Source organism: Mobula birostris, chromosome 5 (assembly GCF_030028105.1).
Source record: "Mobula birostris isolate sMobBir1 chromosome 5, sMobBir1.hap1, whole genome shotgun sequence".
In the NCBI taxonomy this organism is placed as follows: Eukaryota; Metazoa; Chordata; class Chondrichthyes; order Myliobatiformes; family Myliobatidae; genus Mobula; species Mobula birostris.
Genome location: NC_092374.1, coordinates 76,711,990 through 76,738,396, shown reverse-complemented (window position 1 = coordinate 76,738,396; position 26,407 = coordinate 76,711,990). Strand labels below are relative to the sequence as shown.

The 26,407-nt window shown below is 41.2% G+C and overlaps 1 protein-coding gene across 2 annotated transcripts in view; it reads left to right on the top strand.

Annotated features, from left to right (window-relative positions):
* cntln (centlein, centrosomal protein) overlaps positions 1 to 26,407 on the top strand; it is a 529,511-nt gene that overhangs the window by 42,166 nt on the left and 460,938 nt on the right. Inside the window, exons 1-2 of one of the 2 annotated variants that reach the window (XM_072258220.1) lie at positions 9,928 to 10,449; positions 19,735 to 19,819. In XM_072258220.1, coding sequence (XP_072114321.1) covers positions 10,391 to 10,449; positions 19,735 to 19,819 — 144 coding nt within the window. In that variant the 5' untranslated portion in view covers positions 9,928 to 10,390. Of the gene's footprint in view, positions 1 to 9,927; positions 10,450 to 19,734; positions 19,820 to 26,407 lie in introns of those variants that run through there. The other variant, XM_072258219.1, reaches the window with a different exon arrangement.

Genomic DNA, 26,407 nt, shown 5'->3' with positions numbered 1-26,407 from the left:
GCTGTATGCTCAGATTGTGATAGTATACTTCCGATTTCCCAAATATAGTTATAGTATGTGATGATCTTAAATTAAAAGAAGGCACAGTTGTGTGTTCTTATCAGATACAGTAAATAGTAGTTTACGTAAGGTAGCCAATACCCAAATTTCAAGTATGTTTGCTACTTGTTGATTTTTTTTGGAAGTAACTGTCAAACAAAGTTGTACACTACAGATCTAATAGGTTTGAGAATTTCTATGAATTTCCTGAAAATGTCAGTGCGATAACTACTTTATCCTATCTGTACGTGTGTATTCATAGCAGATGAATATATTTGTAATTTCATAAGTATTAACCCTGGCAAAATTGCACATTTGTCATGATTTATTAGATTCTTGTAAATATATTCTAGTTGAAATTTGACCTTACTGATGGCAGCTAATAAATCACCAAAAGTCGACATGAATTTTTAACCTTAAAGTGGAAACCATATTTGTGCAACACTGAAGTTTTAGAATTAATCATACAAGTTAGAAATCTTACGTGACTGTTGGAAGCCTGTCTGCATTGCTTGGGGAAATGGTGTAATGGCTTTTTTTGGCCCTTTTGTCGGAACAATCACTGTTTTTTTTCATTGCAGGATTGTGAGTGGTGTAAAAAAAAGTAATGACTATAGTGAGGAAACATCTGCTCCTTAACAAACAGCATGTGCACTGTACCAGTACATTCCTGACACCACCTGTGTACCCTAAATGGTGAAATTGTTTATTCTGATCTGTTGAGGGCACTTCATTTCCACATTATTTTTCACAAGTGGTAACTATTTCATTGGGTAGAAATTACATGGTTGGCTGCATTGTGGATTTCTCCTCGCAGCCACTTATTTAAGTAAAAGGAAATTGCCCTTCATTTTCATACTGATGTCTGGTGCATTGCCAGTCTGAAGTTGGTCGTTTTGAATGGTCCAGAAAAAGTAAGAGAAAGCTACCATTGAATGAGCAAAAATTCTTTGAAGTTGTGAATTAAAACAAGCTGGTATTGTATACTTGACAGTAGATCAACCTTGAGCACTAGCATTTTTATTGGTCCAAAAATCTCTAAAGCTTATTAGTTTCACAGAAGTTCAGACTCTATATATTTACATGTCTTTTGCTAGACAAGAGTCCATTTAACATCGTATCTATAGTGAAAACCTCTTCCTGAAGCAGTCTAACACTGACCAATTTCCACATTAGAAACTCTAAGTGGCATTTAAACTCTAAGCTGCCAGGACTTTGTGCATTCTGGCCCACCATATTGTGACATTATTTGATCCCTGGTGTAATTAGTAGAGTCTGTGGGGCATTGACCCAATGTGAAAAGCTTAAAATAAAGTTAATGTAAATGGGAGCTGGCGGTCAGTATGTACTAGGTGGCATAAAGGTCCATTTTTGCATAATAACTGACTCTCTGGCGATCTTGATTCAAACCTTGATGAAAAAGCTGAATTTCATAAGTGACCTGAGAGGGAGTGCCCTTGAAATCATGGCAGCAGTTGATCAAGGTAATTAAAGAATCTGTGGCAAAACAAGAGTCAAGGAGAATACACTTCTTGCTCAAAGGTGGTGGTGGTGGTTGGGGGTCAATCATTTGAGCCCCAGGACAATATTCAAGAGTTTCTGAGGGTACTGTCCTAGTTACATTATCAATGAATTTCTTTCTGTTATTGATGGAAGTGGAGTCATCAATGAACAATGCTCAATTTTATTCAACTGAAGCACACAGAGGAAAGCACATTGTGACAGGATGGTGTTTGCACATCATACAGATAGCATAGGAGGTCAGGATCAAATGCACTTTACTGCTACTGTGAGGCAGCAGCTGTATTATCTGTGCCACTATTTTTTGCAGTGACTTGCTTTTTGACATTCCAAAGCAGTTTACTACCTATGAGATACAAGTAGTGTCATGGAATATTATCCATCTGCCTGAGTGATGCAACTCCAAATCTCAAGAAATTTGGCATCAAATAGCCCATCTACGTTTGTTGCACAGTGACTGCAATGTGTATCATTTACAAAGTGTACTGCATTTTTGTTTGCCTTGGACACATGACTACTCCCAAATTCTGATCCCATTCTCCCATGAAGGGCAAAAGAGTGCATGCATGTGAACACCTGCCACTTTTGAGTTCAATCATTCTGACTTGGAAGAACATAGCTGTTATTTCATGGCTGGGTCTAAATCTTAGACTTACTTCCAACAGGACCAAGGAAGTATATTCACCAGGAGTACTGTTGTGATACATGGAGGTTGCTCACCACCACCATCTCAAAGGGAATTAAAATTAGTGAAAATAAGTGCTGAATTTGGTAGTGACACTTACAGACAGAATGTAGAATTTTAAATAAATGGCATGGCTCTAAATTTTGGAAGGTCCTTTCCAGTTCCATAACTACCTGACTGCCTAACCAGTTTCTTCTAATCTTATGGAGTAATTTCTTAGGTACTTCAATCAAATCAATATTTCCATCTGCCTTGGTGTCTAACAATATGTGGAAATGGTGGAGTATGTTGAACTTGGGATAATATATGGCCAAGCTCCTCAAATTCTGTTTGGTCATGCTTACTCTTCGAAATTCAGAGGGCTGATGAAATTAATGCCCTATACTGGTCGACTACTGGTCGAGGGGGGATTGGGCCTCCATTATTGTTCTTTGAGGCCTGTCCCTGGAAAGCTCTAATAGTAGCCGACATCTCATCAAGGGCAACAAAAATGCTTTTTGTCATTAATAGATTTAAAAGCTATTCGAGAGGATTTATATAATTAATAAGTAATTAAAAATAAAGTGAAGGTGCATGAGAAAATAATGTGTATTTAAAGCATTACCTGTTTTAGTCATTTAAAAATGTATACCTGAATCAGGGCCAATTGTTGAAGGAGCTAAAAGTGAATGATCTATATTCACCCTGTTGAAGTGGTCACTACTCCCAGTGACATAGCAGAGGGGTAAATGTATCAGCATTAGAGCTTCACGTTTAACATAGAAGTCTAAGACTTCCTGTGGCGTAAACAGTCAGCAGGTTTCAACATTCATTTGCTTAAATGCTCTAGATTTCTAACAAGCAGAGAATATTAGCTACTTAAGTTTATCATCATCCTATGATATACTTGGTGGCAAACTGTTGATATAAACCTCCAAAGAAATGCATTATATCCATTTACTTAAGCTTAGCAGGTTTTGAGTAAGATTGGTGTAGGTGTGATCTGGCAGGATTAGGTGGGAAGCAGCTAGGAGATAAATAACATCTGATAATTGAGAAACACGAGGAAATCTGCAGATGCTGGAATTTCAAGCATCACACATCAAAGTTGCTGGTGAACGCAGCAGACCGGGCAGCATCTCTAGGAAGAGGTACAGTTGACGTTTTGGGCTGAGACGCTTCGTCAGGACTAACTGAAAGAAGAGCTAGTAAGAGATTTGAAAGTGGGAGGAGGAGGGGGAGATCCAAAATGATAGGTGAAGACAGGAGGGGGAGGGATGGAGCCAAGAGCTGGACAGTTGATTGGCAAAAGGGATATGAGGGGATCATGGGACAGGAGGCCTAGGGAGAAAGACAAGGGGGGGGGGAACCCAGAGGATGGGCAAGGGGTATAGTCAGAGGGACAGGGGGAGAAAAAGGAGAGAGAAATAAATAACAGATGGGGTACGAGGGGGAGGTGGGGCATTAGCGGAAGTTAGAGAAGTCAAAATGTTCATGCCATCAGGTTGGAGGCTACCCAGACGGAATATAAGGTGTTGTTCCTCCAACCTGAGTGTGGCTTCATCTTGACAGTAGAGGAAGTTGTAGATAGGCATATCAGAATGGGAATGGGACATGGAATTAAAATGTGTGGCCACTGGGAGATCCTGCTTTCTCTGGCGGACAGAGCCTGATAGCATGAACATTGACTTCTCAAACTTCCACTAATGCCCCACCTCCCCCTCGTATCCCATCTGTTATTTATTTGTATACACACATTCTTTTTCTCTCTCCTTTTTCTCCCTCTGTCCCTCTTACTATACCCCTTGCCCATCCTCTGGGCTCCCCCCCCCTTTTCTTTCTCCCTAGGCCTCCTGTCCCATGATCTTCTCATATCCCTTTTGCCAATCAACTGTCCAGCTCTTGGCTCCATCCCTCCCCCTCCTGTCTTCACCTATCATTTCGGATCTCCCCCTCCCCCTCCCCCTCCCACTTCCAAATCTCTTACTAGCTCTTCTTTCAGTTAGTCCTGATGAAGGGTCTCGGCCTGAAACATCGACTGTATCTCTTCCTGGAGATGCTGCCTGGTCTGATAATTGGGAACACAAAATAATCTGCAGATGCAGTTGTCAAAAGAACACTCACAATGCGCTGGAGGAACTCAGCAGGTCAGTCAGCATCAGTTGAAAAGATTAGTCGACGTTTTGGGCCAAAACCCTTCGTCAGGACTGAAGGAAGAACTTTGGGGAGGGTTTGAAGAATGCTGGTAGTTGAAAAAAAACAGTAATTTTAAAGACAAAGGGGTGGGGGAGGGGAAGCACAGAGATGATTGGCAGGAGAACAATGCAAAGTAGTAGAAGGAGGCGGAACTATGAGGGAGGTGATGTAAAATAGGGATAGAGGAAGGGAGGGGGAGGGAATTACCCGGTTGGAGAATTCTATGTTCATACCAAGGGGCTGGAGACTACCTAGACGGTATATGAGGTGTTGCTCCTCCAACCTGAGCTTAGCCTCATCATGGCAGTAGAGGAGGCCATGTATGGACATATCTGAATGGGAATGGGAAGCAGAGTTGAAGTGGGTGGCTACCGGGAGATCCTGTCTGTTGTGGCGGACAGAGTGGAGGTGCTCGACAAAGCGGTCCCCCAATCTGCGTCGGGTTTCACCGATGTAGAGGAGGCTGCACTAGGAGCACCGGATGCAATCGATGACCCCAACAGATTCGCAAGTGAAGTGTTGCCTCACCTGGAAGGACTAATAATAATTGGGAGATGTTTGCAGTGAGAGACTAAGAATTAAGTGTTGACATGTCCCTGTAAGGGTAGGATGCAAAGATGGTGTAGTTTGGAATCCATGGTTAACAGAGCATATTCAAGGTTCATGATGTTTTGCCAACCTTTTTACCTACTCCAGATCATAACATTTTCCTCTCACATAGCCCTCCCCCTCCCATTTAAAAAAAAATATGTGCCTATTCTAAGATATCTGAAATGTCTCTAATTTTCCTGCCTCTGCCACTGCCCCTGGTAGCACATTCCACACACCTGCCTCTCCTTATGTAAAATAAAAAGAGACATCTTTCTTTCTATGACATCCCTTCTATGCTTTTCTCTGATCACCTTAAAATGATGCCATCTTGTATTGGCTATTTCTGCCCTGAGATAAAGTTGCTGCTGTCCACTTTATCTATGCCCCTTATCATCTTATACATTTCTATCAAGTCACCTCTCATCCTTCTTCACTCCAAAGAGACCAGTCCTAGCTCACTTAACCTATCCTCATAAGACATGCTTTCTAATCCAGGCAACATACTGGTAAACAACAGGAATTCTGCAGATGCTGGAAATTCAAGCAACACACATCAAAGTCCTGACGAAGGGTCTCGGCCTGAAACGTCGACTGTACCTCTTCCTAGAGATGCTGCCTGGCCTGCTGCGTTCACCAGCAACTTTGATGTGTGTTGCTTGAACATACTGGTAAATCTCTTCTGCACCCTCTCTTAAGCTTTCACGTCCTACTTATAATGAAGTGACTAGACCGAACTTTGGTCCTGCCAGAGTTTTATACAGCTGCAACATTACCCACAGTTCTTGAACTCTCTCCCCTGACTGTGTAAGGCCTAAACACTATGCACCTTCTTAATAAACTTATCAACTTGCGCAGCAATTTTGAGGAATCTATGGATGTGGACCCCAAGATCCCTCTGTTCCTCTACACTGCTAAGAATCCTGCATTGACCTTATATTCTGCCTTCAAATTCAGTCTTCCAAACTACCATTTCACATTTTTCCAGATTGAACTTCATCTGCCACTTTTCAGCCCAGCTCTGCATCCTATCAATGTCCTGTTGTAATCTACGACCATCCACACCACCACCAACCTTCGTGTTCTCTGTAAACTTACCAACCTAAACTTAATTTCCCTCATCCAAGTCATTTATATACTATAAATCACAAAAAGCAGGTGTCCCTGAACAGATCTCTACGGAACACCATTGATCACCGACCTCCAGGTGCTCCATCTACTACTACCCTCTAACTTCTGTGGGAAAGCCAATTCTGAATACACATAGCAAAGTCTCCTTGGATTTCATGCCTGCTGACTTTCTGAATGAGGACCTGATGAAAGATCTTGGCCCAAAGCATCAACTGCTTATTCCCCTCCATGGACGCTGCTTGAGCTGCTGAGTTCCTTTAACATTGTGTGAGTTGCTCTGGATTTCCAGTTTCTGCAGAGTCTTTTGGGTTATTGATTAGACCACACCTGGAGGTTCTGGTTGCCATACACAAGAAAGTTGTTATAGCAAGAGACAATGCTGAAGAGATTCACTCAGTTGGTGCCTGGAATGGAGGGATTTAGTAATGAGAGATTGTGCAGGCTGTATTTACTCTCACAGGAATGGGGGAGGCTAAGTGCTGACCTTAGAGTTTTATATAATTTAAGGGCGTAAATAGGATAAATAGTCTGTCTTTTTCTCACAGTGGGAGAGTCCAGAATCAGGGAGCATAGATTTAGGCAGAGAGGGAAGAAAATGGACTACAAAGTGAAATCTGGCAGAGTTGCTGCTGACGATCAACACTGGTGCACCTCGGGTGTGTGCTTAGCCCCCTACTCTACTCTCTCTATACCCATGACTGTGTGGCTTGGCATAGCTCAAATGTCATCTATAAATTTGCTCATGATACAACCATTGTTGATAGAATCTCAGATGGAAATGAGTTGCTGTACAGGAGCGAGATATGCCAACTAATGGAGTGGTGTCGCAGCAACAACCTTGCACTCAATATCAGTAAGACAAAAGAGCTTATTGTGGAGTTCAGGAAGGGTAAGACGAAGGAACACATACCAATCCTCATAGAGGGATCAGAAGTGGAGAGAGTGATCAGTTTCAAGTTCTTGGGTGTTAAGATCTCTGAGGACCTAACCTGGCCCCAACATACTGATGCAGCTACAGAGAAGTCAAGACAGTGTCTATACTTCATTAGGAGTTTGAAGAGATTTGGTATGTCAACAAAAAACTCAAAAACTTCTGTAGATGTACCGTGGAGAACGTTCTGACAGGCTGCATCACTGGTATTGAGGGGCTACTGCACAGGACCGACAGAAGCTGCAAAAGGTTGTAAATCTAGTCGGCTCCATCTTGGGTACTAGCCTACAAAGTACCCATGACATCTTCAAGGCGCGGCGTCTCAGAAAAGCAGCATCCATTATTAAGGACCCCCAGCACCCAGAGCATGCTCTTTTCTCACTGTTACCATCAGGTAGGAGGTACAGAAGCCTGAAGGCACACACTCAGTGATTCAGGAACAGCTTCTTCCCCTCTGCCATCCAACTCCTAAATAGACATTGATCCCGTGAGCACTTCCTCACTTTTTTAATATATATTATTTCTGTTTTTGCACAATTTTTAATCTATTTGTTATGCGTATACTGTAATTGATTTATTTATTTTAGTTATTTTTTTTAATTGCATTGAACTTATGCTGCTAGTTAACAAATTTCATGACACATGCCGGTGATAATAAACCTGATTCTGATTCTAGAATAGTACATTCCTTCCTGATGAGCTTAAACACACTTTATGAGCTTAAACATATTCTGTGCACGTTTTGAACAGAAAGGGTTAGAATTTTACCCCCACGGCAGCCTCCAGTGCACTTGAAACCACAGTCACTGTTGCGGTCTTAAGAACAGTCTTATGAGGAGTGAACCAGAGGAAAGCATCCGGCTGGGTTATTTTTCCTGATTGTGTCCATTGTGATTCTGTGCAGTGGGGGTATTTGCAGACATTTTTAATCTCTCCCTGTTTCAATCTTTCTACCTGCTTTAAGAAGGCCACTATCATCCCAGTACTTAAGAAAAACGAGGTCTTTAATGACAACTGCTCGGTGACTCTGACATCCACTATCTTAAAGTGCTTCAAGAGGCTGGTTGTAGCATGCAATAATTTAGAAGGATGGAGTAACCTCAACCCACTGCAATTCACGTGTCACTGAAGCTGGTCTGTGGCAACTACTAACTTCCTAGTCCACTTATCGCTGGAGCATCTGAATGGTAAAGAGACCTACATTACACTACTGCTAATTAACTACAGCTCAGCCTTGAATATCATAACAACAAGCAAACTCAGTGAGCTCCAAGCTCCCAGACCTGACAATCAATACTTCGCTTTGCAACTGTGTCCTCCTGAACAACAGACTGCAATTGTAAGGATAGATGCCATACCTCTGCCATGATTATTCTCAATACTGGTGCTTCACAAAGCTGTGCCCTCAGCCCACTTCTCTACTCTCTGTACACTCACAACTGTGTGGCCAGATTCTGCCCGAGCTTCATCTGTAAGATTACAGATTATACCACTGTAATGGGTCGTATCTCAAATGATGAGGTCAGCAAAACAAACAAGCTGGCCATTGACTTCAGAAGGTGGGATGGCGCACTTGTTTCTGTTTACAGTGCATCAGTGATACTGAGGTCAAGAGGATTAAGAGTTTCAAGATTTTTGGAGTGAACATTACCAATAGCTTGATCTTGTCCGATTACGTGATGCCAAGGCCAAGAAAGCCTACCAGTGCCTTTAATTCCTTAAGAGGCTAAAGAAATTTGGTTCCCTTTGATTCTCACCAAATTTTATCAATGCACCCTAAAAAGCATCCTATCTGTTACACCTTGGAGTGGCTGCTGTGCTGCTCATGACCACAAAAAACTGCAGGGAGTTGTAGACTTAACTCATCACCTCACGGAAACCTTCATCTCCTCTGTGGACTCTGTCTACACTTCTTGCTGCCTCAGTCAGGCAGCCAACATAAGCAAAGCTCACAGCTACCCTGGACATTCTCTGTTCCCCTCTCTCCCATCAGGTAGAATATACAAAACCTTTAAAGCATGTGCCACCAGGCTCAAGGACAGCTTCAAATCCCACTGTTACAAAACAATTGAATGGTTCCCTAGTAAGATAAGATGGACCCTTTACCTCACAATTGACTTCATTATGATCTTGCATCTTGTCTACTGCACTTTCTCTGTAATACCCCAAATAATGCACCATACCTCAGCAAGCAGTAGCCAGACTAGCCCATGGGGAGCCAAGTGTAGACTTGGTAGCTGCAAGCCCAGTACGTGACATTCAATGTGGGAAATGAACCTGTCCCAAAACAGCATATTCCCATCATAGTAGTGCCACCCTTCTCTGTACCATTAAGCATATCCGTGTGACATTCTGGTATAAGTTGAGATCACTTTTGCCACTGTGGCGAAGAGCAGCAGCAATGTTGTGGTCATTTCTACAATGTTGGGAAGCAGACTATCACGCCTTTTTAGTTAATTGTTGGATGTTCAGACACACCATTCTCTGTTCTCCTGAAAGCAAAACTCATCACATATTGTGAGGCTCCCTGCGCCACAATCTTCACCCCCCCCCCCCCCCCCGGTGGCCTGGTTGGTTGTTGTACCCATACCTTCCCCGACTCCTCTTTTAATTTCTCCTCCTCTACTTTTGAGGAATCCGGTATTGCCAGATGTCAGGATATTGGGGGCTATTCCTGACCTGCAGGTCTGGAGTTCCAAGTTTATTACGGAGCAGCTTCAGTCATTCCTGAAGATGAATAGAATAAGACATATTACATCTGCACCCAGCTGCAAATGGTTTGGCAGATAGTTTTGTCCTGAGTTTAAAGAACACACTGTGCGCAGTGTCAGCAGAACACACTGCACTTAACACTGAATCAGAAGCTCGCCAATTTCCTCCTTGTATATTACAATCCAGCACACTCCGCAATCAACAACACAGTGGCTGTGCTGTTCCTGGGTCGTTTCTTGCACTTGTGGTTTGATCTCAAACCCATTCTCAGAAGGAGTTGGCTGGAGAAACAGCTGAGACAAATTGGGGGCTCCTTAAACAAGGAGTTTTGATGTTTTACTCCGTGACAAACATTCTTGGCGAGGGAGAACAGAAGTGATCAAAAGTGGGTACTTGGAAAGATTAAGGACAGAACTGGACCACTCTCCTACACAGTGGAGATTGCATCTGATGTTATCTGAAGATGACACATTGATCAATTGATGAGAGTGGAGTTAACCGTTAGAAATGAAAGGTGGCAGAGCTTCAAAACCACTTCCTGCAGTCCTGGATTCAACTCCTACAACCACCATGGAGGAGGTCCCAGAACCTGAGATTGTTTCACAGCCATGTCTTACATGCCAAGCAGAGTAACTCCCCTTGTCAGGAAAGACGTTATTCCACAAGAGTAAGATATTTTCCACATCAATTAAATCTTTAGGCCTGAATGGGGCAATTTAAAATGTACCATGCTATGGATGTCTATACAGAAGTTGTATTATATAGTATACTGTGTTTGTGTATGTGTATGTATATATATATATATAAACTATATACAAATATGTGTATAAAGATTAAGAGAGCAATGTATTATGTATTTATGTTGAGATGCATTGTATATTGAGTTGGAGTTTATAGCTAAGCAGGAAGGAGTGTAGTGATTTAATATTTCAGTAATAAATGAGTAACATTGTAAATATATTTGATTAAGCATTCTTTGTTTACATAGTTCATTATGGGGTTATATATAAGAATACGTGAATGGCGTATGTCATTACACTACCAAGTCATATGTGAATGCCTCATTAAAGTAAAATGCCAGGACTCTTGGCAGTGTGGAGGATCAGAGCGATCTTGGGGTCTGAGTCCATAGGACACTTTAAGCTGCTACGCAGGTTAACTCTGTGGTTAAGAAGACATATGGTGCATTGGCCTTCATCAATCGTGGGATTGAGTTTAAGAGCCGAGAGGTAATGCTGTAGCTATATAAGACCCTGGTCAGACCCCACTTGGAGTACTGTGCTCAATTCTGGTCACCTCATTATAGGAAGGACGTGGAAACCATTGAAAGGATGCAGAGCAGATTTACAAGGATGTTGTCTGGATTAGGGAGCATGACTTATGAGAATAGGTTGAGTGAAGTCGGCCTTTTCTTCTTGGAGCGACGGAAGATGAGAGGTGACCTGATAGGGGTGTACAAGGTAATGAGAGGCATTGATTGTGTGGATAGTCAGAGGCTTTTTCCCAGAGCTGAAATGGCTAGCACGAAAGGGCATAGTTTTAAGGTGCTTGGAAGTAGGTACAGAGGAGATTTCAGGGGTAAGTTTTTTTTTATGCAGAGAGTAGTGAGTGTGTGGAATGGGCTGCCAGCAGCGGTGGTAGAAGCGGAAACGATAGGGTCATTTAAGAGATGTCACATGCCGGTGATGATAAGCCTGACTCTGATTCTGGATACATGGAGCTTAGAAAAATAGAGGGCCATGGGTAAGCCTAGGTAGTTCTAAGGTAAGGACATGTTCGGCGCAGCTTTGTGGGCCGAAGGGCCTGTATTGTACTGTAGGTTTTCTATGTTTCTATGAAGTAGACAGGTTTTTCCAGGCTCCCATGTTTTTTTCAATTAATTTTTGTAATTAAAAAACATATCACCTGGTACTGATTCTTGTGCCGTCACTGTAATTACGACTTACCATTTTGAAAATTATCCATTTATCCCAATTTTCTGTTTTCTGTAAAATATCCCAGACTGGATTAAGTATCTGGGAGGGATATGGAAGACTATAGGTGCGAGTGGAAAGGTGCTAGGTAGAATAACCACAGCACAGAAACAAGCTCTACTTTGGCATGGACTAGATAAGCTGAAGGGCCTGTTTCTGTGCTGTAGTACTTTATGAATCTCCATTGTTGTAGTACCCAGATTACTGTGACCTCATGCAATAACCTTTGTGTGGCATATTATGAAATGCGCTTTTGAAAATCCAAGTACCATGCAACACAAGAGGTTCTGCTGATGCTGCAAATCCAAAGTACAAACGTTTGTAAAACACGCACAAAATGCTGGAGGACTTCCACTGGTTGAGAATCAGAACAACTGCAGATGCTGGAGTAAAAACAGAAAATATTGAAGATATTGAATAGGTCAGACATAATTATGGAAAAAGAATCAGTGAACACTTTAGGTCAAAGACTTTTAATCAGAACTGGAAAAAATAGAAAATTGATTAGAAGTAGGATTAAGAATTGAAATGATGTTTCTGTGATGTTTTTTACCCTGAAGCATGGCTTCCCTCAACCATAGATGACAATGCGTTTAAATGTGCCTATCCTATTACTTGCACTTCTCCTTTCCACTCCTCTAACTTGAAGTAAGAACGAAGATTTGCGTTCTTCACTTTCCATCCACTAGCCTGTAAATTTAACAGATCATCCTCTTCAAATTCCATCACATTTAATAAGATTCCACCAGTACGCATCTTCTCCCCTTTCCTTTCGGCATTCTGAAGGAACCATTCTCTCCACAGCTCCAACTTGTAGCTCTTACTCTGATTTTATTTCCCTGCAGATGCCACTTAAATCAGTTGATATTTTCAGTATTCTCTTGTTTCAGATTTCCACCAGCTGCTATGTTCACTGTTCTGATGTTTTACTTGCCTTATTTGTCTCCCTTATGCTCCTCTTGACAGATCTGCTATGGTTAGAAATGATTCATGACTCTCTCTCAGATGCCTCCAGAAGGATTTATGTCACCTGGATCATCTTGATCACCATATCACAGATGTTCTTGTTTTTCTCTCCATTCTACCTCTCTCTGGAATTTTAAGCAAATTTGTTTTTTTTTTAATTTTTCTAATTTTGATGAAGGGTCATTGACCTGATACATTAATTCGGTTGCTTCTCTACAGATGGTGCTTGATTTGCAGAGCATCTGCAGAATTTTCTGTTTCTGTTTACCCAATGACATTTGTGAAGATAGTTGGCCAATAGGTTCCTGCTTTATGTCTCCTTTCTTGCATATGCTGGGACTGCCAGAATCTGGGGAATTTTGGAAGATTATAACTGTTGTGTCCATTTTATGCTGAGACTTCAGAATATTGGCCGTTAGTGCAAAGTGTGATGTAGCACAGAAGCAAACACTTTGGTTTAAGGAGTCTGCCCTCATCATCAAGCACTCATTTTATATTAATCCTATGCTAATCATTTTATTCTCTGCACAATCCCATCCACTCCCCTCCAGGTTGTACTGCTCATTTACATACCATAGGCAATTTACAGTGGCTAATTAACCTACTAATCTGCACATTTGGGTATGTGGGAGGAAATCCACAATGTCAAAGAGAGAACACGTCAACACTATACAGTGAACACAGGCAGCAGGATTGAACCCAAGTTGCTGGAACTGTGAGGGAGCAGTTTTACCAGCTGCACTGCTGTTCCAGTATTTTAGGGATCTGCCAGCTCCTTTATTTAGCCAAATTCATCTTCTTTAATCGTTTAAATTTCTTCCTCTTCACTTGGATTTTCTACTATTATTGGTGTTTAATGCCATAGAGACATTAAAATATCGGTTTAAAGTTTCCTTCCATTCTTTCCCAATCTCATTCTCTGAGGGATTAATGTTTATATTATCAATCTGTTACTTTCTACACATCTGAGTAAGATTTTCGGTATCTGAGTCATGAGATCACAGGATGATTACAGAATTAATGGCCATTGAAATCTGTACTGGCTGAATGCAAGAACAAAATGGATGGTCATTACACCAGCCTCTTCACATACCCTGCACATATTTTCCTTTCAGATATTTATCCAGTTCCCTTGTGAATGACACAATTAAAAATTCACTACCCCCTAAACCCGGTAGTGCCTTCTGAGTGTGAACAACTTGCAGTATAATCAGTTTTTCTCGTTTTGGTACTTCTATGGATTCCCTTCATTCTACAGTCCCTAATTCTTTGTCAGTGGGAACAATTTCCCTCTTCTGTCTCTACCACTGGAAAATATGAAATACCTCTAAAAGATCCTATTTATAACATTCAAGCAGAATAACCCCAGATTTTCTATTTTGTCTACAAAACTAAAATCCTTCATTTCTGGAAACATTTTGGGAAACCTCTTCTGTACCCTGTCCATAAAGTTGAGAACTTTCCCATACTGTGGCACTTAGACAGGGATATCTTTGCGACCAAATCAGTGATTATTGTGGTTTACCTTTTGCTTCTATATAGCTCAGAATATTATATGTGTTATTTAAAATATTACTTCAATCTATTCTGCTACTTTCAACATAACTGAGCAGGTATACCTCCAAATATGTTTTCACATTTTTCCCCCCAGAATTGTGCTTTTTACTTTAAATTGCTTGTTCTCATCTTCCTTATATGTTCTCAAATGCAAAGTATCAGATTAGTTAGCATTAAATTTTATCTGAGTTCTTCGCACACAATACCTGAATCAGTTGTTGAACAACAACAAACAATGGCAGGCTTTCAGTCTCCACCTATGATGCCATGATTTCATTAAAAGGTTACAGTACACTGTATGTTACCTTTTTTAGGTTTTTTGTAAGGTATAAAAACAGCACTGTTTCTCCTCGGGGTTCACTATGATTCCAAAATTTTCATCATCCTTTAAATATAGAATTATGCCCTGTGCACCCAAGTCCAACTCACTAATATATAAATGAATACAAATACATATATACACACACACTCACATTCACACTCACTCTATCTTTCTCTTTTATTCAGTGGTTTGGAAGGTCAAATAGGGGTAGGTAAGCTTGATTTCATGGATTGAGGCATAGGATATAAGTGCTGGGATGCTATGTTACAGTTTTGCAAAGCATTGATAGCATTGAGTATTGTTTGCTGTTTTGGTTGAAATACTATAGAAGCATGTGATTGCATTGAAGATAAAAGTGAAGTGGAGATTCACCAAGATATGCCTGCACTGAAGGACTTCAGTTATGGGTGAGGATTAGATAGGTAGGATTGTTTTCCATGGAGTGGAAGCTGAATGGTGCCTGATGGAAGAATGTAAGATTTTGAGAGACACAGGGTAGAGTGTCAATTTTTTTTTGCATGGAAGGGATATCAAAAATGAGACGGCATAGTTTTGAAGTAAGAAGTGGAAGCTTTAAAGGGCTGTAGTTTTTTTATACACAGAGGACGGTTGAAATTTGCAGCACAATGTCATTGGAGGTGATGGAGCTATAGAGTTACAGCAGGGAAATTGGCCCTTCAAACTAGCCAGTCTGATTGGCCATCAGTCATTAACTTGTACTAATCATACATTAATCTCAAGCAGAAAACAAGCTGCTGAAGGAACTCAGTGGAAGTGGAGGCATGGTGAATGTATTGGGTGGACACTCTGCATGGCTGAGATTGTAAAGGGGAGATGGCCAGTGTAAAATTGTGAGGAAGATGGATGCGGCTGGAACTGGCAAGCAATAGCTGGATCTCGGTAATTAGGTGTTGATAGATAGATGGAGCCAAGTCAGGAAGGGAGGGGATAGCAATATAGGTTAGGAGGTGACAGTGAAGACAATAAACAGTTGGAAATTGTAATCTGATAAGCAAGGAATGTGATGAGGGGTATCAGATAAGGAAGAGATGTCAAGCAAATGGAAGAAGAACAGAGTGGAAGGATAGGGACCGAAAGGGTAGAGTAAGTAACAGGTAGATGGAACCAGGTTGGGAGGGAAAAGAAACTAGGAAACAAGGGAGCAGATGACTGTGTTGGGATTTAGAAGAAGGGAGTGTGCAGGAGGACTAGAGTGGATAAGAAAGAGAGAGAAAGAAGTAGAAGGTGCAGGTTAGCTGAAATTAGAGAACTCCCTACTTGCGCCATGGAGTTATAGGCTGTCCAGGTGGAATATGAGGTTCTGTTCCTCTGGTTTGTGTGTGGCCTCATGGCAATGGAGCAGATATGGCATTGTGGGAATGAGGAGGAGAGTTGAAATGGCTTGCAGCCAGGAATTTAAGATTGTGACAGAGCTCAGTTAATCAATCACGTAGTCTGCACTTGGCCTCATTCATGCAGAGGAGGCCACATCGAAAGCACAAAATTCAATAAACAAGATTAGATAGGGTGCACGTAAACCTTTGCCTCACCTGTTAGTGCATTTATGACCCTGGAAGATGCCTGGGGAGAGGGTGGGATCTATGGGGAAATATGAGTGAATGTGCGAGTTTTGGACAGTTGTCCCTGCAGAAAGTAAAAGATGGTGGGAGGGAAAAGATGTGATTGGTTAGACTTGATTTAATGAATTCAGGCATATTTTCTTTCTCTCTCTTTGTTCTGTTATTCAAAGGTTTTAAAGGTACATTTAATGTCATAGAAATGTATACAATACGCACCCTGAAATACACATTCTTTTTCTTTGTAACCATCCACAAAAACAGAGGAATGTCCCAAAGAATGAATGACAGTTAAATGTTAGAACCCTAAAGCCCCTACACCAGCAAAAAAGGTACTGGCATCCCCCACCAAGCACTCAAGCGTGCAGCAAAGCATCAATAAAGACACAGACTTGCAGTACCCTAAAGACTACTCATTCACCTGGTAATTCAACATTCTCTCTCCCTAGTAAGGGAAAAAGAAGTGTCCCCATTTCACAGCGAGAGGGGAGACATAACAAACAATTCGCTGTTTTACAATATTAGAAGTCTGTTGCATCGCTTTTTCTGAGCTCTGTGCCCAAAGAACCTGGGTCTCTGGGTACAACTCCAGCAGCCAGCTTGCTGCTTACAATTTTCCATTTCCCAGGACACATCAGACGGCGGTACCGACGTTGAGTCTATCCACCTCCAGAGCCATGAAATCCCGAAACTCGGAAGGCGCACTAGTCTTCTAGGCTGCGTCCTTGGTATATCGAATAGCGGCCAGTCATGGGACCCTGAGAGCAGGTCCCATTCCCACAAAGAACCGAAGTCAGCATCTTCAAAAGAACCCTGAAAGGGAAAAATAGAGATATTAAAGATAGAAATATCTTTGTTCTTTTCTGGCTTTCAAAATTCCCCAGTTGTTTTGGCTTACTACAGGTTGAGCATCCCTTTTCCAAAAATCAAAAATCTGAAAACCTCTGAAATCTGAATTTTATTTATGAATGCTAACATGACGCCACAAATGGATAATTCCACAAGGCATTGGGAAGGTTCTCAGGTGATGCACATATCTCTGCTCACCACAGACAGTTCTAAGAAATGACTTCACGTACCCGGAGTAAGATCCTGTTACTGCAAGTATGTTTTCCATAGTCATCATAGCCAGACCTTTGTGCGTTACTCATAGTGACTACCATGTGTTTTGTGCTTGTTCTCTGCTCTGTGCTGTGAAAGTCTTTTTGAAAATGTCAAATAAGCCTGCAGTTACTCCTATGAGTATTTGTGAAAAGACAAAGAGGAAGCATTTATGTTTATCTATAACACAAAGTTAAGTTGTTGAAAAACTTGACAGCGGTGTAAGTGGAGGCATCTGACAGAGGAGTATGGTGTTGGAGCAACAATCATCTACGACCTGAAGAAACACCAAGGACAAACTGTTGAAGTTCTATGTTGAACAGAAGTTAATGAAAAATAGAAAAACACTGCAAAAAGTGAAAAATGAAGATCTTGATGTGTATTAAAAGAGTGGATTTGTCATTGTTGCAATGAAGAAATGCTGCTTAATGGTATGCTGATCATGAAACAAGCAAAGATCTATTATGATAAACTGAAAATTGAAGGTAATTATGAATATTCAGCAGGCTGGTCGCAGAAATTTCAGAAAAGGCATGGCATTACATTTTTAAGGTTTGTGGTGATAAAGTGTCTGCTGATCAGAGAAATTGAAGAGCTAGAGCAGTGTGCATTCATAACAATGAAAAATTATTTCAGTTCATAAAATCAAAGATTGCTATGATAAGAAACATGTGTTAGTGAGACAACATTAGAAGAAAGATTAAAAAAAAAGTCATCCAGCACAGTGCCTCCTCATCCCGAGAGTATCTGCTTCCAGGTCCCTCAACCACTTCTGATGTTCTTCCTCACAGTGATGTCAATGTTGGTGTACCTCCTCCCTCAAGTTTCTCAGACTTGTTGTCGTTATAATGTTTGGTGCTGCTATTACCTATTATCTTTTGTAAGTGAAGATGATCACATTTTGGTAATTACAAAACATTTTTGCATGAAATCTGAATTTCATGTCCACCTAAAATCCAATGTTTGAGTGTAGCATGACCATCATAATTCCGTTAAAAATAAAATATTAACCTTTATCAGTTTTCATTATATTTAACCTGTGATTAAATTCAGTCTTTTGTTTTTATACCTTTAAATAAAACTAAAGAAAATGGTAAAATACAAATACAGTGTACTGTAACCTTTCAATCAAAATTCAGCATCGTAGGTGGAGGCCGAAAGCCTGCTGTTGTTTGTTGTTGAACAGTTGATTCGGGTATTCTTCCAATGCTGCTGTGCTGCTTCTGTTACACTGCACACATATTTTCATTATATTAATGGTATGTAATAATATTTATTGTTAAGTACATATGTGTGATGAGCAAGTGTAAGACAAAGACTGCTTACCGGAACACACAAGTTCAGAGTCAGGCATGATGGCAATGCCAAACAGCCACTGACTGTCCACCTGGTCTGCTAAGGTAGTGACAGCTTACCTTTCTGATAGTTCAATGCAGACATTATTGTTTCATGCACAAAATTTTTTAAATATATAAAACTTCAGAGTATATAAGCTGTATATGTAATGTAAGTGGAACTTGTGTTTAGATTTGTGTCCCATTCCCAAGCTATCTCATTATTTCGATGTAAGTATACCAAAAGCCAAAAAAATCCAAAATCCAAAACACTTCTGGCCCCAAGCATTTCTGATAAAAGGTGGTTAACCTGTACTAATATTAACACTATTAACTAATATTAATTTATTTTCTTTTGATTTGATAACCTGCTATAATGCCACTCTTAGTAACAGTAACCATGTGACTGCTGGATTATTTAGTTAGGGAATAATATAAGAATATTTCTAAATGCATGTCCAGACCCATCAATATACTTGACATTTAACTTTCTCAGTACAAGAAGAAATAAAGCTGATGAAAACAATTTCCCATGAATGGAGAAATATAAAACAAAATGTTGTTAGCCATAGATGGTTCATTCTTAATTCCTTGATGAAATATACTTTTGTTGAGAGTACTGAAACATTTCCTTAAATATCTGCCACTGCTTAACTACAGCCTTAACTTTTGATCAGTTCACCAGTCAGCTAAGTTAACTCTCTTTTCATAACTTTTGCAATTGCTTCTAAGTTTAGCATGTTAACTTTAGACCCAAGTTTCCCACTCTGAAACTAATGTGAGATTCTATGTATTATGCTCATTTTCTCTTGGTAGATTTTTATGATGAGATCATTAATTAATACTTCATAACATATGGCCATATTTAAAAGAGCATTTTCTGTAGTTCAATTGTTAATTTCTTGTTCTAAGAAGCTGTCCTGAATATACTCCATCATGAATCCCTTCCCCCTTTTATCCTTGTGGGTTTGATTTGTACACTCTATGTGAAGATTCACTTCCAAATGTTGTTCTATTCATTGCAAAGTTGACAGTTTAGTTGTAATAGATCAGACATTGCGTGATGCAGCTAATACGTACAGTAAGATATTCACTATTTGCTGACTTGTCTCTTGTCTTAAGGGAAAAACAGAAAACTGAAGCGAAGGACAGGAAGGTTTTAGACATTCTTCAAGTTAAGGATGACAAGATTTCAGAACTTGAGGAGGTAAGGACATTGAAATATTTGTTTCTCTTCTGAAATACTGAAATAACTGCTGGACATGGAAAGAATTACTTGTATTCTTTTCAAATGCTTTAAAAAGGGATAAGTAATAGTAATTGGACATTAAATGGTTGATTTTCCTGTGTATTTTGCAAAAGGAAACCTAAACATTGACGACTAGAGTATTGCTAGGGCTTCTGCAGGTCTCTTGTACTTTCAATGGCATTATTTATTTAAAATTTCTATAATTGGGTTTCATGACATTGAATACAGAAGTAGATTAAACTAGACAACCGGGTGACCCGTTGGGGCACCCTTTGAGAGAAAGGAAGTGCAGTCTGATGTGATGTGCTTTGGAAATTAGAGAAACAGTTTATTAAAGAAGAAAGATGCATAGCAAGACAAATATAGCTCCTCCTCGTTTAACGAAGGACACTTTTGATAACAACATTTCCGGTTCATCTGACACCCTTCAAGAATACGCTAACGTTTTCATTTCTTTTTCCCCAGCTTAAAGCCACATACAGCTGACCATGCTGGAATACCGGTTTCTCCAAATAAACCAACACATTCTCCATGGTTTTGCCTTGCACCTTATGCATAGTCATAGCAAAGCATGACCGTATCGGGAACTGGCTCCGCTGACGAGGGACATCTTCCCGCTCTGATAAATTGAGAGTAATTCTTGGGATCATGATAATGTCATTTTTGAACGCACCAATGTTTATCTTTGCTACGATGAGATTGTCGTGCAGTTCTTCCACCATCATTCGCATTCCATTGCAAAGCCTTGGTGGATCCAAGTTCCTCACTGAAATGATGGGAGATCCCCTCTTCAATTCCAGTTGATGTGGCAATCCAGAGAGTTCGACCGAATCAAAGAATCCTGTTGGAAAATGAGTGGCGTTAGCTCCTTCACTTACGGCATTGAACAAACAGTATTCTTTCATGATTCCAGGGAAGCTTGTAATGCATGTGAAGTTTATTTTTTTGCAAGATTTCATTGAGAGGAACCAAGATAGAATTCCTTGAGAACAGTTCTGCGGGATTGTTGAATGTCGGGTAGATGAAATCAGTGCAGTCTTCCATAGCTTTTGCTGGCAGAATCATATCTTCAGGTAATTCGATTTCATCGTTTTCATTATTCTCAGTCTTGTCTTCTCCACCATCCAATAAGAACTCAGAATATCGTCCTTCTCCCTCACTCAATTGCATGTTTCTCTTCAATTGAAACTTGATGAAGCTTCTCCATAAGTAGGATTTTTTAATGCACGAATTCTCCACATCAGCATCATTTCCGTGTTTCACAACTGCCAGAAGCTGACGGAAATTGCAACAGCAAATGGTTAAAATACCCCCGAAGGTCTCATTCTTGCCGCATACATCATGAAGAGTCCGGTTCACGTCTTCGAAGCCCTCCCTCCTAATCATGGGGCACTCATCCCAGACAATAAGCCTCGCATTTTGGAGTAACTTTGCAGTATTGGTGTTTTTATCGATGTTACAAAGGGCATCTTCATTGACTTTGAGGGGTATTTTGAATCTTGAATGCGCTGTCCTACCACCAAGCATCAATGTTGCTGCAGTACCTGATGATGCTACAGCAATAGCAACACCTCCATCTCCCCTAACCTTAGTGAGGATCAAGTTGTTAATAAATGTCTTGCCCATTCCTCCTGGTGCATCAATGAAAATCATTGAAGAGAGATTCCTTTCCAAGCAGTCGTGCACATATTCATATACTTCTCTTTACTCATTATTCAATAGGGTACTTTTTGCTGCATATTCTCCAGTTGATCTTTCCTTTTCTCCTCTGTTCCTCTCTCCTCCTCCTCCTCTGCCTGTTTTTGTCATTCTGGAAACACGCAGCCCTTTCATCCTTCGTCTCTTCATCTCTTCCACCATTTATTCTTTCTGTCTGATCCTGGAGTTGTGCGGCCCTGGCCTGATCCAATTCTTGATCTCTCCTCCTCCTGTGCCTATTGTTGTCATTTTAGAGATGTGCATGCCTCTCCTCCTCTGTCTCTTCTTCTCTCATCTTTTTTTGTCCTGACTCTTTGATCTTGGAGTCGGCAGCACTGGCCTCATCCGATTGTTGTTCTCTCCCTCTCCTTGCCGCTTCCCGATGACGTTTGGCGTCACCTCTTGACCATAGTGTTTCCCTTCTCTTTCCACACGGCATAATTAGGCTGACCATTTTTTTTTTTTAACCTTAATGCTGGATAGAAGATATGAAGCAGTAACACCAAAGCCTCCAGGATGCTGATTTTTTCTTGATGATGTGGTTGGCGCTCTCCTAAATGGACGTGATAGCCCTGCCCCATTGCTGTGGTTGGTGTCGCTGCTGTGAGCATCGTGAGGCGCTGCTGAGGCTGGCCTTGCACATGCGTTGTGGTGGGTCGCGTCGCAATTTCCATGGAAGGTGGAATTGGCTCTGTGAGCATCATGAGGTGCTGCTGAGGCTAGCCGTGTGCATGCGTCGTGGTGTCATGTCGTGGTTTCCATCAGCTGGAGTCGACTTGGGTTGTGGAAAGCGGGGCCTGTTGATTGACGAGTGAGCAACTTTATACGAATATATAACCCTGAACTTTGCATGCATTCTGTAAGTTAGTGCATTTGAAGTCGATTTAGTCACAAAAAATGCCACTGTAATGCACCGTTTGGGCTAATCAGAGGTCACAAACAGAGCATGAGAATTTTAGTAGTATATAGATAGATGGGGTGAATATCCCTGAAATGTGGCATGCATCTTTAAATCCCAGATCACAGATGTCAGCAAATTAACTTTTTACAGTGAATTGCAATGTTTCTTAAATGCAACGTACTGGTGCAAAGCATTACTGAAACTGTTATGAAAACTAAGGTTATCAAAATATTGACATTGCATGGCTGAATTGCTAAGTTGTTATTACTTATGTTGCACTGGACTTCCTGTTGCCCATGCTAATGCCTTTATAAAGCTCTGTGCCCAAGAATATAGGTTTATTGATCTTGAAGAAGTTGTAACCATACTGAAGTTCCAAATTTAATCTCATGACTGGTGATTTGAATTAGTGTTTCTTGTGTAGTAATTTGTCTCTGATGCAGTCCTTGTGAATCTCAACTATTTTAATTCCCATGGTATTTTCACTTCCTAGTCTTCCTACAGTTTTGCTCAGTTGCCCTAATCCATCTCATCATCTTTATCCATATTTTATTTGAAACCCTTCAGCTCTTTTAATTTCTTTTGTCTTCAATATCTGAAAGTTCTCTATGGGTGAATCTGTTCTGCATGCCCTCTAGCATGACTTCCTTCCTGTAGTGTGGTGACCTAAACTGGGACCTTGGCCATCTCCACCTCCAGCGAGACCTTTCTCACTGCCACTATGTCCCATGGATCTCCTTCTCCCACAACTACTCCCCACCAACCTTGTGTGTCTCAGGTTCTCCTCCACCCCTTATCTGCTCTGCATTCCTGTGAACCCCATCTTCCTCCCACCCTACTTTTCCTGAATACCTCAAACCTCCTCTCTCCTCTAACTCCTCCATCTCTCTGTATTTACATGTATTAGGAAATTGCTCTGGTGTGTGGTATAACATGCAACAATAAAACAACATTGTTCAACAATTTTGAAGAATTATATAAAAAAATGTAAGGGGTTTCTTCTTTTACGTTACTGCTAAGGATAATAAAAATGGCTTCTTTGTTATGTTAACTGCTGAGAAAGTGCTTCTGTATAGCAGCTTGTTTGGGTTATAATTACTGATAGAGAGAATTGTATTCATTTGCTAACCAATTGGGATAGATGTTATTCTTGTGTGTCTGTAAGCTATTGTTTTCGTGGGCTTTGGGGCAGAAGGCGCGATGGGGACAGAGAGAAGAGATGCGATGCTGTAAGCTGGGCGATGGAACAGACCCCGAGCAGGAGTCCGAGGCCCAGGGTCTTCAGCGAGGAGAGGAGACGAGGACAGACTCGTGTGGAGCGTCTGGTCGACCACTGTGGTTGGTCCCAGGTGGTGGGTCGAGGAGGTCGGAGGGGATTGAATGGTGGAAAGAAGACTCTGTTAATAAGCTCCAACTGTTGTGCACGAAGTGGTTGAACTTTGATAAGTTTGGTGCCTTTTACTTTCCCTTTTATATTGTATCTCTATTAATTACATAGTTCCCGTAAGATTTATAAAGTGTAATCATTTAATCGCCTATGATGTACTGTCTGTTAATTGGCGGGGTGGGATACATCACACAGCATCTGCACAAACTTGATTACCCAGGGGGCTACAAAAATAAAGTGAGAGGTAAAAGTATGGATCTGGAATAAAATGTGCATAAATACATAAATATCAGCATATCCAGGTTGACCTTCACGACCTGTATTCTGGTTCCTTCGATAATCCGGCACTGATTATGTTTAATGTGATCCTTCTGTAATTCGGCATTTTCACTGATCCGGCACTCCTCAGGTCCCAATGGTACCGGATTAGTGAAGGTCGACCTGTATTTACAGTGTAAACAGCATTATAAGAAGTGGTTTGAAGTGTTTAGTCATACTTTATTGATCCTGGGGGAAATTGGTTTTCGTTACAGTTGCACCATAAATAATTAAATAGTAATAAAACCATAAATAGTTAAATAGTAATATGTAAATTATGCCAGGAAATAAGTCCAGGACCAGCCTATTGGCTCAGGGTGTCTGACCCTCCAAGGGAGGAGTTGTAAAGTTTGATGGCCATAGGCAGGAATGACTTCCTAAGACGCTCTGTGTTGCATCTCGGTGGAATGAGTCTCTGGCTGAATGTACTCCTGTGCCCAACCAGAACATTATGTAGTGGATGGGAGACATTGTCCAAGATGGCATGCAACTTGGACAGCATCCTCTTTTCAGACACCACCGTCAGAGAGTGCAGTGATTGAGGTGATGATGGGCATGTGTGGGGGGTTGTCTGATTAGAATGGTTATTCAGATTAACTTTGAGGAAGAAGTTTAAAATTGTGTGAAAATATATTAAAGTACAGAGTGTAGCAAATCTAAATTCAAAACAGGGAGGGTGACGGTATTCTGCAAAGTGAGTTCAAGGAATTAGGTGGTATGTTAAAAGACAGGACCTCCAGAATTGTGATCTCAGGATTGCTACCAGTGCCATGTGCTATTGAGGCCGGAAATAGGAAGATCATACAGTTTAACACTTGGCTAAGGAGATGGTGCAGGAGGGAGGGCTTCAGATTTTTGGATCATTGGGCTTCCTTCCAGGGAAGGTGGGGCCTGTACAGAAGGGATGGTTTGTACCTGAATTGGAGGGAACATATATCCTTGTGGGAAGGTTTGCTAGTGGGGGCTTAAATTAGAGTTGCAGGGGGATGGGAAGCAGAGTAACAGAGCAGACAGTGGAGCGGTTCTGGGAAAAGACATTGTTAGACCTACATCCAAAGTCAGAAATCAAATGGTTAAGCTGGGAGGAGTAATGTCCTGAGTTGTGTATATTTCAATACAAGGTGTATTGTAGAAAAGGTAGGTGAGCTTAAGGATTGAATCAGCATGTAGAATTATGACTTTGTAGCCATCAGTGAGACTTGGTTGCAGGAGGGACAGGACTGGCAGCTCAATGTCCCAGGATTTCGTTGTCTCAGATGTGATAGAGCGGCAGGGATTAAAGGGAGTTGGATGGCATTATTTGTTAGGGAAAATGTCACGGCACTGCTCAGACCGGACAGACTGGAGAGCTTGTCCACTAAGACTATATGAATGGAATTGAGGAACAACAAAGGGATGACCACGGTAATGGGATTATGTTGTAGAGCACCCAATAGTCAGCATGATTTGGATGAGCAGATTTGTGGAGATTGCAGACTGTTGTAAGAAACATAGATTGTGATAGTAGTTTATTTTACCTTTCCACATATTGACTGGGTCTTCCAAAATGCAAAAGGGCTGATGAGATAGAGTTTGGCAGGTTTGTTTTGGAAAGTGTCCTTAAACAGTACACAGAAGTCCCAATTAGAGAGAGTGTGATATTTGATCTCCTGTTAGGGAATAAGGCAGCAGAGGTGACAGAAGTTTATTTGGGGGAACACTTTGCATCAAATGGTCATAATGCTATTAGTTTCAAGATAATTATGGAGAAGGATAGGTCTGGTCCTCAGCTTGAGATTCTAAATTTTGATGGTATCTAAATGCATCTGGCAAGTGTGGATTAGGACAGGTTGTTTTCTGGCAAAGGTGTTCTTGGTAAGTGGGAGGCCTTCAAAAGTGCAATTTCGAGAGCCCAGAGGGAGGGAGGAGAAGATGGCGGTGCGACACAGCGCGTGCAGCCGTTCCGAATGAATATCGATATGTGTAACTAGGGGGCCGTGCATCAATCCGGATTTGATGGGGACAGCCGTGAAAGCACAGAGGAACATCTGGAGCAACTTCTGAAATGCCTGCTTCGCTGCCGCTGCTACTGTGTGATCGAGAATCTTCGGAGACGCAGGCCCCAAATCCTCGGGTTTGCGTATCGCCTGTTGCCGGGGCCGGGGTCGAAACGCTCGGCGGAGATGGTGCTCGGTGTTGAATAGGTGGTCGGAGGCTCGGAGTTTTTCGGATGGACTCGGAGTCGGACTGTGATCGGATGCTT